The sequence below is a fragment of the Hyperoodon ampullatus genome (genome assembly GCF_949752795.1).
Source record: "Hyperoodon ampullatus genome assembly, chromosome: 7".
In the NCBI taxonomy this organism is placed as follows: Eukaryota; Metazoa; Chordata; class Mammalia; order Artiodactyla; family Ziphiidae; genus Hyperoodon; species Hyperoodon ampullatus.
Window position 1 is genome coordinate 9366154 of NC_136920.1, and position 13708 is coordinate 9379861.

Here is a 13708-nt window from a genome sequence, read left to right on the forward strand (position 1 = left end):
AGCCATCCTTGAAGACAGAGGGACCTTAGCTTGGTTGCCCTCTGTGGCTGGACCTTTCATACCCCTTGGCTCTGGGAGGATTAAGGCTATCTGCAGGGGTGGAGGAAACCAGGTGATGGGAACTGGAGAGAAGGGAAAGGCGTAACCAGTACACCTTTCCACCCAAACAGGTTTAAATGTAATCCAGGATTAATTGGGGGAAGGGGGGGCTAAAGGAGAAGGATTGGAAGCCAAGTGCAGGGGCCTAGGGGAAGGTCATGGTCAAAAGAGTTTTAACATTACCTCAACCCTCCTGGGACTGAGGTGTCCTAGTTCCACACACATGCACGTGCCCATAAGGTTCCAGGCTCCCCCTCCCCTTTGGAGAGGGGTGTGTGCGAGGATGAAGCCAAACCTGGACCTGGAGACTGAGGCTGCCGAGACAGAGAGCCCACCCTAACTGGGGGGCAGGCATTGCTACTGAAGTTGACTTTCCCCTGGAGCTGCCCTTGAGCCAAGACATTCATGTGGGGACAGGTGACTGGCCAGAAACCAGGCCCTTCTCCTGCCTCTCACTGCTGCCACTCAGCTGGGATAGAGGCCCACCTCTCCTGAAGAGTCTCAGCAGGGCAAGCTCTGTATTCCCCTCCCCCCTCCCTTGGCCAGGCACCTCTCACTGCAATCGTCTGATGAGGTGGCCAGGGTTTCAGGTGTCTGGGGATGGAATCCAGATAGGGTTCCAGGATTTCAAGTCCTCCTTTCTTTCCCTCGTGGATTTATTGGTCTTGGGCCCTCGGGGCTCAGAAGCATGCAGAATTGCCAGAGTCCAGGGCAGGGATGGGGAAATCAGTTCTCTGTAGAAGCAGCACACATACTGTCTGAGGGCATGGACTTTGGACCCAGAAGGAACGGATCTGAATCCAGATTCTGCTAATACCAGCTGCATGACCACGGACAAGTGACATCATCTCTTACAGCCTCAGTTTCCTTGTCTGTGAAATGGGAATAATACCTATGTTAGGCTTGCAGCGAGGATTATATGGGATTAAGTGTGTGGTAGTATAATATGTAGAGAAAGCCTCTTCCTCATGTCAAGAGACTCAAGAAGGTGAAGACCTGGTCAGTGTTTCTGAGGAGCTCAGTGTCTGGGGAGTCAAGACCAACCGCTGGCTGAAGCAATGAGGCAAGGAGCCCTAGAGGAGAGGAAACCCCGAACTGAGACTTCTGTGCCCCGAGCCAAGTGCTGGTGCTAAGGCACATCTACTGGGGAGACAGACACAAATGGCCATGAGACAAAGACAATTAAGGGCAGGCAGAAAAGCAGAGACAGGGCTCAAGGAAGGGAGTGGCTACAGCCTGAAGGGCTGGCCGGACCCCAGAGCGTGTAATTCCACCCAAGACTAAGTTATCTGGAGCAGTGTGGAGATAGGGTCATGGTAACAGGAGGTAGGAATCTGATCTTCCCTGGCCTCTCTGCTCACCCCACCCTTTGCAGCTCTCCTTTGCAGCAGTCCTGTTGGGGCTCGGAGCCCATCTCCTCTGCCTGCTACAAACCTGTTTGCCTCCTTCTCCTGCCAGGCCTCACAGGAACACTGGCCCTGCTACCAGAGCCCCAAGAGCCCCCATGAGTGCCGGCGAAGGGAGTCCTGGATAGTGAGGCCCTGGCTGGTCCAGGGGTGGATACCCCATCATGCCACCCATCCTCCAGCGCCTGCAGCAGGCCACCAAGATGAGCCGCAGGAAAATCCTGCTGCTGGTGCTAGGATGCAGCACCTTAAGCCTCCTCATCCACCAGGGGGCGCAGCTCAGCTGGTAAGGGGGCGGGGCCTCGGTGAGGGGGCGGGGCCCGGGAGTTGGGTTCCTCTAGAAGTCAGCCGCCTGGTTAGCCTTAGCTGACGGGAGCTCTCCTTCTTGGTCCTTAAAGCTGCCAGAAGAGTCCGTCTTCTGATGGGCTTTGCTCCTTCCCTCTGTTCTGAAAGTGCTTTCCATACATTCTCTTTAGATTCACACAACCTCCCTGGGTAGGGACTTCATTCAAAGGGCTGAGTGAGTAATCTGGGATTCTATTCCAGCTCGAGTCTTCCCTCGGCATCTCCTTCTGAGTGCCTCCCTGTCGGAAGGCAGAGATGGTGAATAATATTCTCCAAAGTGAGAAGGAACTTTAAGACCAAAAAATGAAGTGGGCGACTCCATAAACCGCAACTATGAAGTTTATTGTGGGTAACTTACATACAGGCAGGAAGGAACGATTGGACGGTCGATCCAGAGGCATTCGCCGCGGCACCGAAAGGGGTACAGGGGGATTTAAAGGGGCCAGAGCTAAAAACAGAATCTGACTATTAAGGAGAAGCACATCCGCGTGGATGGGAAGGACGGGGTTCCTCCCCGCCCCCGGGGGGGTGGGTCTCATGGCCATTAACCATCTGCATCAGCAAAAGGCACTCTTGCAGCTTTCACATGGGATGAAGGCAAGCGTAAAGGTTGGCAGGGAACTTATCGGGCTTGGACGCACCCCCTGTGCGTAGGCTAAAGCTCAGTTTCGCAGAAAGGGGAGGGGGTAGGACTGTGGCCCTACGATGGAGCTGACAAGATGGAGACAATGTGCTTCAGCCACACACTCCCAGAGAACTGCAAACAACTTCTCACTACTGTTGTGCTGGCCAAGCCTCCTCACCTCTCTGAGCCCATTTGCTCATCTATAAAATGGGAATGATGTATGTGTGACCCAGCCAGTCACCCTGATACAGGATACCATGTGATGACTAGTAGCAACCCTGACCCAGTGAATCCTTGCACCCCCTTAGGGCCTCAATTTCGCCATTTGCTACATGGTCTGCCCATGAGAACAGTGTGAATGGGCCCCGTCCCTCTTGCCAGATGATTTGCTGGTCTTCAGGAGCATCCATGTAGACGTTATCCTGAACCCAAACCAGCCACTGATAGGAAGTCTCAATGGTGTTCTCAAAGCTGCTTAGAGTTGTCCTTGTTACATGACACTTAGGATGGCAGAAAAGAAACAAGAGAGTGACTCAAAGTCTGAAGGGAACTCACAGGTCACCTGTAATCCCGAAGGCCCTTGTTTCAGGAATGAGGAAACAGAAATTAAAGCTTCATGAAGGCTAGGATTATTATGTTTTTTATACTATCATATTTCTTGAGCCTAGAACGGTGCCTGGCACATAGCAGATGCTTAAAAAACTACTACTTGAATAAATGAATGAGGTTCCAGAGGACTTAATAGAATCACATAACAACAGGTTGCTTCAAAGCCCATGCCACTCACCTACAATGTGAGGAGCCAGTGGAAAGAAGACAGAGAGCAAGAGGATTTGGTGACTTAATCTGAGTTGCCAGACTTATAGAAATGATTTTTCTCCTTCTGTTCCTCAGTTTGTACATCTGTGAAGTGGAATTCCTCAAGGATCTCCAAGGGCCTTTGTCCTTGTGTTATCTTTTATGTGTAACGAAGTTACCTCAAAACTTCGCAGCTAAAAACATTAAACATTTATTATCTCACTCCTATGGGTCCGGAACCCAGGTGTGCCCTAGCTGCATACCTCTGGCTCAAGGTCTTTCACAGAGTTGCAATCAAGTTGGCTGCTGGGGATGCAGTCTCATCTGAAGCCTTGATTGGAAGGGCTCCACTTATAAGCCCATTCAAGTGGTTGGTGGGGGAGCCTTCAGCTCTTCAAGCAGGCTGCTGGACTGAGGGCCTGGTTCCCTGGGGACTGTTCCCACCTGGTACCTCCTCGTCCCCTGCATGAGCTGCCCTAGAGAGAGTGAAAGATACCAAGTCAGAAAACGTAATCTTTTTATAATGTAATCTCACAAGTGACATCCCACTATTTTTGCCCTGTTCTACTCCCTAAGAGGCATCAATAAGTCCCACTCATATTCAAGAGAAGGGAAATACACAAGAGCGTGAATGCCAGGAGGTCAGCAGGGATCACTGGGGGTCATCTCAGAGGCTGCCTACCATACGCCTCTACTGTTCTGCGGGTAAAGCCCAGGATGGGCCCTGGCCCATCCCCACCATCCTTGGGGAGAGGCAGGGTCAAGCCGCACCCTTCTGACGCCCTCCTCCCTGCACACCCCCTGAACCCTGCAGGTACCCCAAGCTGTTCCCTCAGAGCTGCCCGCCTCTGCAGGACTCTCCGCCGCGCCCCAAGCACATGACCGTAGCCTTTCTGAAGACGCACAAGACTGCGGGCACTACAGTGCAGAACATCCTGTTCCGCTTCGCCGAGCGCCACAACCTGACCGTGGCCCTGCCGCACCCGAGCTGCGAGCACCAGTTCTGCTACCCGCGCAACTTCTCGGCGCACTTCGTGCACCCGGCCACGCGGCCGCCGCACATGCTGGCCAGCCACCTGCGCTTCGACCGCGCGGAGCTGCAGCGCCTCATGCCCCCGGGCACCGTCTACGTCACCATCCTGCGCGAGCCGGCCGCCATGTTCGAGTCGCTCTTCAGCTACTACAACCAGTACTGCCCCGCCTTCCGGCGCGTGCCCAACGCGTCGCTCGAGGCCTTCCTGAGCGCGCCCGAGGCCTACTACCGCGCAGGCGAGCACTTCGCCATGTTCGCGCACAACACGCTGGCCTACGACCTGGGCGGTGACAACGAGCGCAGCCCGCGCGACGACGCCGCCTACCTGGCCGGCCTCATCCGCCAGGTGGAGGAGGTCTTCTCGCTTGTCATGATCGCCGAGTACTTCGACGAGTCGCTCGTGCTGCTGCGGCGCCTGCTGGCTTGGGACCTGGACGACGTGCTCTACGCCAGGCTCAACGCGCGCGCCGCCAGCTCGCGCCTCGCCGCCATCCCCGCGGCTCTCGCGAGGGCCGCGCGCGCCTGGAACGCGCTCGACGCCGGCCTCTACGACCACTTCAACGCCACCTTCTGGCGCCGCGTGGCGCTCGCCGGCCGCGCCTGCGTGGAGCGCGAGGCGCGCGAGCTGCGCGAGGCCCGAGAGCGCCTGCTGCGGCGCTGCTTTGGTGACGAACCTGTGCTGCGGCCTGCGGCGCAGATCCGCACCAAGCAGCTGCAGCCCTGGCAGCCCAGCCGCAAGGTGGACATCATGGGCTACGACCTGCCCAGCGGCCGCGCCGGCCCGGCCACCGAGGCCTGCCTCAAGCTGGCCATGCCCGAGGTGCAGTACTCGAGCTACCTGCTGCGCAAGCAGAAGCGCCGAGGTGGCATGCGCCCCCGGCCCGAACCGGTCCTGGACAATCCCCCTCCTCGGCCCATCCGGGCGCTGCCCCGGGGCCACTGAGCTCTGGATGGGAGTCTGGACCCTGCCCTGCCCACCAGGATCTTGCCTAGGGCTGCCTCCAGGTCCCACCCCATCGGGCCCCTTTCTCCCGAGAGGGGCTGCAGCAGTACTTGAGGGCGCATCTCCCCGTCTGAGCCCACCTCCTGAGGGGGAGCTGAACCCCGCCTTCGGGGAGGGTGCTGATAGGCCCGAACGAGCCCCGGGCCACCCTCTCCTCCGTCCTAACTGGTTGGTGGCTTTGCCAAGAGGTCTGAGACCCGTGCAGAACCGCCCACCCTGCCTTTTTATGGGGATTGAGGACCCCCACCTGTCTTCCCCAAGTGGATGAGCCCATGCCACAGAAAGGGGCTGAGCCCTGGGGAAGGCTGCGCTGCCTGTCAGCCTCCCCGGCTCTTGCTCTTCCTGCCAGGGGTCAGAGGCCCCCCACACTGTCCGTCTTCCAGGTTCCACCCTTCCCGCAGACCTAAGCTGCTCCCAGACCCCCAGAGCCCAGAGTTCTTGGGTTGAGCTTTTTGTTTGGTTGGTTTTCCTTGTTTTTAATAAAATATTTTAAAATGTACAGATTGTATGTCACTCATTAAAAGCCAGATTCCCCACGTTTGAGGATGAGGCAGATGCCCAAGAATAGGTGTGGCTGTTACCATGAGGATGGGGGCCCAGTGAAACCGAGCAGGACCCTGTGGGGCTCCTGGCACAGAAGCCTTTCCGTGTCCCCCATTACTTGTTTGTAGGGGATGCAGACTCCCGCCTCCATGAGCTTCCCTGAGTTCCAAAGGGCAGATTCGAACAGTTGCTAATCAGGGAAGGGAGGGGATGCAGAGACAAGGGAGGAGCCGCCAAGAACAATAGTGGAGCCTTGGGGCAGGGTCCTGGTTCGCCTCAAGGGACACACATAATATCTTTTGAGCTTTATAGAACTAAAACCCCCAATAAATGGAAGATGTCAGCATTCTTCATTCCAGAGAAGACTGCCTGAGGCTAGAAGTAACCAGAGAAGCTCATCAAGAGATGATCTGAGACCAGATTAAAGGAGTGCAGGCCCTGCACACACACTAATCAGCAACCCCGCCCTTGAATCATTGCTCTAAAACTCCTTACCAAATCCTCCCAGGTGGGACACAGTTTTCGAGGGCAGGAGCCTGCTGTGTCCCCCTTTGCCTGGCAAAGCAATAAAGTTATTCTTTCCTACTTCCCCCAAAACTCTGTCTCCAAGATTCGATTAGGCACCGGTGTACGGAGGCTGCGTTTTCGGTATCACCAGGCTCAATCACTGCCCTTCCCAGAGGCTCACAACACTCATCAAGCCCTTGATTGACTGGGTTCACCAGGCTGGCCACCCCAGCCCTACTCACTTCTCTTTGAGAAGATCTAAATCATTCCTTTTCATTCATTTCAGCACCATGTATTGAGCACCGTCCCCCTAACTTAGGGACACAGGGGAACAAGGCAGATAGGGCTGACAACCCCTCCTTGGGCAGAGCAGAGGCTGGAAGGAGGATCGTTTCAGGTCAGGAGAGGCTTAACTCAGGACGTTATCTCCCTTTTGAGTCACTGACTTCACCACTGGTCTTCCTTCCCCACAAGAAGACAACATGGACTCAGATGAGGACCACTCCCTGCCTCCAATGTCCTTTAGCACAGTAATACACCCAGCACTTTCAAATGAAACCTCCGTTAAGACCAGCAGAGAATCAGGACTTTTTCTGTTACTTTCTTCAGTGCTACATTGATACATCTGGACAAGCAATAAAAACAATAGCTAACATGGTATACTATGTGCCAGCTGCTGTTGAAGGGCTTCACATGTATTAATTAATAAGATAGGTACCATTTTATGGATGACGGAATTGAAACTGGGAGAGGTTAAGTGATGCTCAGGGTCACACAGCCAGAGTTTGAACCCAGACAGATAGTGCCTAAGTGCTCTCACACTGCCACTAGAATAAAGAAGTTCCCACTCCCCAGGCTAGGCTGATGCCCAGGATCTTTCCCAAAAGAATGATAAGTGAAGAAACCAAGACATTGCTCTCAGCTCCTCTTCATTTTATCTTTCACAGAGACAATCGTTGGCCTGGTTGGGCAGTGGAGATTGCAAGGTTTAGTTGGCAGGTTATATGACTCTCCCTGGGCTTGAAAACACAGCACTTTTTACAGTGGCACTCTGGAAAAGGCAAAAGACAATAATTAGAGACCTGCAAAGACATAATTAGGTTTCTGGTGTTAAGCAGCTTTAAAGAATTGTACTAGACTCAAAGTCATCTAACCAAAAACAAGCAGACAAACATGCCGTGGCCCTCAGGCCAAGAAGGTGTCTGTCCACTACTGTCCCCCGCCCCTGCTCCTCCCAGCCCTAGCATCTGGTCATACCTTTGCCAGGAACATCCTGCACCGTGCCCTGTATCCTCCTGGAAAACTCATACATGCCTTTAAGGTTTGCCTTGATAGGCCTCTCCTGCCTTCCCTCATCCTCAGGCAGGTGGGCCTCTTTTATAGACCTTGCCCCACTCCAGCAAAGAGCACAACTCCGGACTCAGAAAAATCTGGATTCAGGGACTAACTGGAATCATCTGGAATTATCAAGCCATAGAAGAGGGTTTCTCTGTTTGAGGTAGGAGCAAGGGCAGACCCTAAGCAGACACTGAATCAAAGATTAGCCTTCAGTGGCTGAGACTCTGGTCTGAACATCTCCAGCTTCAACCACAGCCCATAGGAACAGGCCCCAGCCCCTGCGACCCCAGTGCCCTGCAGAGAGCCTCCTTCCATCTGTGCCCTTTGTACATGTCTCCTCCTTGAGAAGCTCACACTCAGGTCTGGGACAGATATGTAAGCAGCAACCTGGGTGACAGTGACTTGATGGAAGCAACTACCTCCATCAGTGCTTTGGAATTCAAACCCTGGCTCTGCCACCTACTGGTTACATGACCTTGGTCTTAGCATTTGAGCCTCACTTTCCTCATCTGTGAAATGAACCCTCCGGAGCTTTGTGAACAGTAATTGAGATAAGGCACTTAGCATGGTGCCCGACACATGGAAATGTCCCCAAAGTGGCCACTCTGGAGTCGTCAGGGCTCCTTCGGGACAGACACCCTTCACGCTGTAGATGTTATAGGTTGGCACATCTATTCCAAGAGTTTTCCAGCAGATGGGAGAAAGCACTTTGAGGTAAGGGTGCCTTTTTGCTCAAAGGCACTATGGACGAGCAGCAGCTTTGACTTTTATGATTATAGAAGGATGTGCAAAGCATGTGAGTGATGCCAAAAAGTCGGCCTCTGTGCATCTGTGCCTAATAAAATCTTGGAGACAGAGTTTTGGGTGAAGTAGAAAAGAATAGCTTTATTGCTTTACCAGGCAAAGGGGACACCGTGGTCTCCTGCCTCAAAAAATGTGTGTCCCTTGGGCTTCCCTAGTGGCACAGTGGTTAAGAATCCGCCTGCCAGTGCAGGGGACATGGGTTCGAGCCCTGGTCCAGAAAGATCCCACATGCCTTGGAGCAACTAAGCCCGTGTGGCACAACTACCGAGCCCGCCCTCTAGAACCCGCAAGCCACCGCTACTGAGCCTGCGTGCCACAACTACTGAAGCCCACGTGCCTAGAGCCTGTGCTCCGCAGCAAGAGAAGACACTGCAATGAGAAGCCCGAGCACCGCAATGAAGAGTAGCCCCCGCTCACCACAACTAACAACAAAGAATAGCCCCCGCTTGCCACAACTAGAGAAAGCCCGCACACAGCACCGAAGACCCAACGCAGCCAAAAATAAATAAATAAATAAAATTTATATATATATAAAAGAAAACTGTGTGTCCCAACCCGGGAGGATTTGGTAAGGAGTTTTATAGCAACAGTTAAAGGTGGGGGGGGGGTTGCTGATAAGATTAGTGTGTGTGCAGGCCCTGCCCTCCTTTAATCTGGTCTCAGGTAATCTCTCTCTCTTTTTTTAAAAAATAAATTTATTTATTTATTTATTGGCCGTGTTGGGTCTTCCTTGCTGTGTGTGGGTTTTCTCTAGTTGCGGTGAGTGGGGCTACTCTTTGTTGCCGTGCGCGGGCTTCTCGTTGCGGTGGCTTCGCTGGTTGCAGAGCACGGGCTCTAGGCGCACAGGCTTCAGTAGTTGCAGCACGCAGCCTCAGTAGTTGTGGCTCTCGGGCTCTAGAGCGCAGGCTCAGTAGTTGTGGCTCACGGGCTTAGTTGCTCCGCGGCATGTGGGATCTTCCCGGACCAGGGCTTGAGCTTGTGTTCCCTGCATTGGCAGACAGATTCTTAACCACTGTGCCACCAGGGAAGCCCTCAGGTAATCTCTTGATGAGCTTCTCTGGCTCCTTGAATCTGGTCTCAGGTGGTCTTCTCTGGAATGAAGAATGCTGACTGCATTTGTTGGGGGTTTTAGTTCTGTAAAGAGCTCAAATGAACTGTTACCTGTGTCCCTTGAGGTGGAACCAGGATCCTGCCCCAAGGCTCCACTACTGTTCTTGGTTCCTCCTCCCTTGTCTCTGCATCCCCTCCCTTCCCTGATTAGCAACTGTTCGAATCTGCCCTTTGGAACTCAGGGAAGCTCATGGAGGCGGGAGTCTGCATCCCCTACAAACAAGTAATGGGGGACACGGAAAGGCTTCTGTGCCAGGAGCCCCACAGGGTCCTGCTCGGTTTCATGGGGAGCAGAGGAGGACAGGAGTGTCTGCCTGAGCCGTCTGGGGAGGCGCCCTGGAGAAGGTGATAGGGATAGAGTCGGAGGGACTGTAGATAGACAGGGAACTTTAGGGGGCTTTGGGAGACCACCGTAAGTTAATGATCACTGAGGAAAGCAATGGGAAAATCCTGAAACAATGTGGGCTTGCTTGACTCACGAAGCAGAGCAAGGTGCTTAGCAACAACACTAAGCGATAGAGGCACAAATCATGCCTCAAGACAATAAAACAATAGTAGAAAAATAATGCCTACATCCTGCCCAGTGATGGCAACAAGATAATGACCTCTAGGGCATACTCTCTGCACGCATAAAAGACAATAATTTAGGGAAAGGTGACATTTCAAAGTGAAAGACCCTCCTTATACTGAGACCTGAAATAATTTTTCCATAGTGCCATGACAGTCCCAGATGGGCCATATAGGGTCAAAAAAAAAAAAAAAACCCACCTGACATGTCGGAGGAGTTAATGACGGAAGACTCAAAGGAGAACAAGGAAGAAGGTGGTCTTCTCCCCCCCCTTTTCCTTTGATTATAAAAATGTAACCCACTAAGTACTTGGGGCAGTGCAGCAGATGCTCACCTGCCCGCCTCACAAGCGTCCTATTCTAATTAATCACTTCTTATCTATCACTTTGCCTCTCACTGAATTCTTTCTGTGCTGAGACATAAAGAACCGGAGCCCCTTGGAACTCCCTGAGGCATCACCTAGCAGTTTCAAAGCTGAGAACAGGGACAGAGAAGGGTGCTCCAGGTAGAGAATGCTGGGCTACCTGTGTGGGGAGAAGCATGCCAGTGCCTGGTTAGGAAAGGCCTTGAATCTCAGGCTTAGAAGTCCGGCTTGTTCTGCACCGGACACTGGAGTAAATGGAATGGCCAGAGATGACCAGCAGGGGGTGCTGGGCTGTCCCCAGAGGGGAGGGAGTCACCGTCTCAACCCATCTATAGCCCATTCCTGGCACAGCAGTGCACCAGGTAGGGAGCTCTGTTGTAGATGATGGAGCCACTGAGGGAAGCAGGAGAAAGGCCTTTAATAAACTGCAGATGCTGCAGGGAGAAGGCACGGTAAGGAGGGAGGTGGCACCAGCTAACATTTATTGAGCACTTGCTACGTGCTGGGCGCTTTTCTCCATGCTTTCTGCACTTTAACTTATGTGCTTCTTAACAACAACCCTGTGAGGTAGGTGCTAATCTTATCTTCTTTTCACAGAAGGGGAAACTGAGGTACAAAAAGTTGATGTGCCCAGGCTCACCCACACACTGAGGGAGAGCCTGAGCAAGGACCGAAACCAGAATGCAGGCTCCTTGTTAAAGAGCCTCTTTATAAAAGCCCCCTGAGAGCGGCTCGAGTGGGAGGGAGGGGCAGGGAGACACTTTGGGTGTTGGAGGTGAGGAAGGCAGGGATCTGCCAGTGCAATTGGCTGGCAGCTTCTGGGGCTGTGCGAGAGGAGTGGAGAGGCACTGCAGGACAAGAGACCCTGAGAAGAGGGGACAGCCCCCCCAGGCCATCCAGAGAAGGGGATGCAGGGCAGAAGGGGAGGTGATGGGGGGACTGAGCTGGGCTCTTCTGACCCAGCCAGGCCTCAGGAATCTGGCTGGCCATCGTCTCCTTCCCAGGAGTCCCCCAGCACCCTCCAGCGGGCTGAGGACAGGACAGGAACAGCGTCCTCCACCGCCCTCTCAACCTGCACCCCGATCTCATGGGATTTTCACAAAAGCCAGGCAACAGGAGAGCAGGAGTCAGACCCTAATCCCCCACTACGAATGGGGAGACTGAGTCCCCGAGAAGGAATGGGGCTCAGAGGCGGCCTGGAGCCAGGGCAGAGGCAGGAGTGGGGACACTCCCATGAGTGTCCGGCCACCGGAGCCCCAGGAGGCGAGGTCCTGGGTCCTCTTTCCCACCTTTGCCTCCAGCCCAAGGTTCCCCTTCTGAGTGTTCCCGAGATCATCACACCACTATGTGCAAACCGAACACTCATCTTCTGCCAAACCAGCTCCTTCTCCAGCGCTCTCAGTTTCAGGGACTGGCGCCTCAGTTCCTGAGGATGCTCAAGCCCCAATCCTTGATGTCCCCTTCATGTGTCCCTCACCCTTTCCCCAGCACCACCTATCTGTCGTTGCATCCTGTAGATCCAGGCGCCTGAATAACTGGCATCAACCCACTTCTCTTCCCCAACATCTCCTGTAGTCCCAGCCATCAGAGTTTCTCTGCTGGTTATGCCAACAGCTTCCTAACTGACCCACCGGCCTCAGGATCCCCACAGCAAACAGACTCCTCTCTGTGTGCAAGCATCCTTCTTAGAGCCATCTGATCTGATCTCATCACTGTTTGAAATGCCACCCCCCTTACCAGCCCACAAGGCCCAGCCTGGTCTGACCCTCCCAAAACCTTTCACCTGCATCTCCCATTGCCCCTCTATCCTCACCCCCCATCTCACTCTAGTCACTCTGGATTACACACCATTCCCTGAATGCAGTGCTATGCCAGGTCTGGCTCTTACTGGCTCTAGAATGCTGAATTTTGCCAGCTGGTTGTTGAACACAATTAAATTATATTAAAAATTAAATTAAAAATTTAGGGCTTCGCTGGTGGCGCAGTGGTTGAGAGTCCGTCTGCCGATGCAGGGGACATGGGTTCGTGCCCCGGTCCGGGAAGATCCCACATGCCGCGGAGAGTCTGGGCCCGTGAGCCATGGCCGCTGAGCCTGTGCGTCCGGAGCCTGTGCTCTGCAACGGGAGAGGCCACAGCAGTGAGAGGCCCGCGTACCGCAAAAAAAAAAAAAAAATTAATTAGATTACATAAACTTATTGTTAAATAAATAATATTAAGAACAAAGGTAATAAATACTCACAACTCATTACTTCCTAATTCATTTACTAGATTTTACTATTATTTCTGCTCTTAAGGTTATGTAGGTCTATTGTATCTGCCTGGTGGAAATCCTAGAGAATAGGATGCTCCTTATTGTCCATTTCTTCCAAACAGTGTGCAGCGACGTTACATTGGTCGCGTGAAATCAGCCATGGTGCAAGTAGCTACACTGCAAATCAACAAACACTATAAATCAGATCGATTTATTGTTTTGTTAATTGTCTAGACCAGGAATAAGCAAACTACAAGCCAAATCTGGCCCACCACCTGTTTGTGTAAATAAAGTTTTATTGGAACCCAGCCACACCTATTCTTTTCCTTATTGTTCTTGGCTGTTTCTGCACTACAATAGCAGAGTTGAGTCATTGCAATAGAGACTGTGTGGCCCTGAAAGCCTAAAACATTTACGTCTTGGTCCTTCATGGAAAAAGTCTGTTACTCATTAACAAAACCAAAAAATAGCAACCAAAATTCACATCAGAACTACACATGGAGAGATAGGTGTCAAACGCTTCCCAGCACACAACTGCCTGAAGGTGCCAGGACAATTCACACCTCTGTTCTTGGCACATGATCTTCTCTTTGCCCATAGTGCCTTTTCTTTTCTGATCCACCTGTAAAGTTCCTCACCATTCTTCAAAATGTCCATTTTCCCATGCTCCTGTATTAGTTAGCAATGTGTTGTGTAACAAACCACCCCAAAATCTAATGGCTTTTAAAAATGCATTCTATGGACTTCCCTGGTGGTACAGTGGTTAAGAATCCACCTGCCAATGCAGGGAACACGGGCTCGAGCCCTGGTCCGGGAAGATCCCACATGCCATGGAGCAACTAAGCCCGTGCACCACAACTACTGAGCCTGAGCTCTAGAGGCCGTGAGCCACAACTACTGAAGCCCGCGTGCCA

At 52.9% G+C, this 13708-nt stretch overlaps 1 protein-coding gene across 1 annotated transcript; it reads left to right on the forward strand.

Moving 5' to 3' along the window:
* Positions 1–1669: 1669 nt before the first annotated feature.
* GAL3ST3 (galactose-3-O-sulfotransferase 3) lies at positions 1670–5249 on the forward strand (the record flags this gene model as incomplete). The annotated part of the gene is made up of 2 exons (XM_079708567.1): positions 1670–1791; positions 4088–5249. 2 exons carry the CDS (start codon positions 1670–1672, stop codon positions 5247–5249), a joined length of 1284 nt encoding a protein of 427 aa, XP_079564693.1.
* Between the last annotated feature and the right edge of the window lie 8459 nt (positions 5250–13708).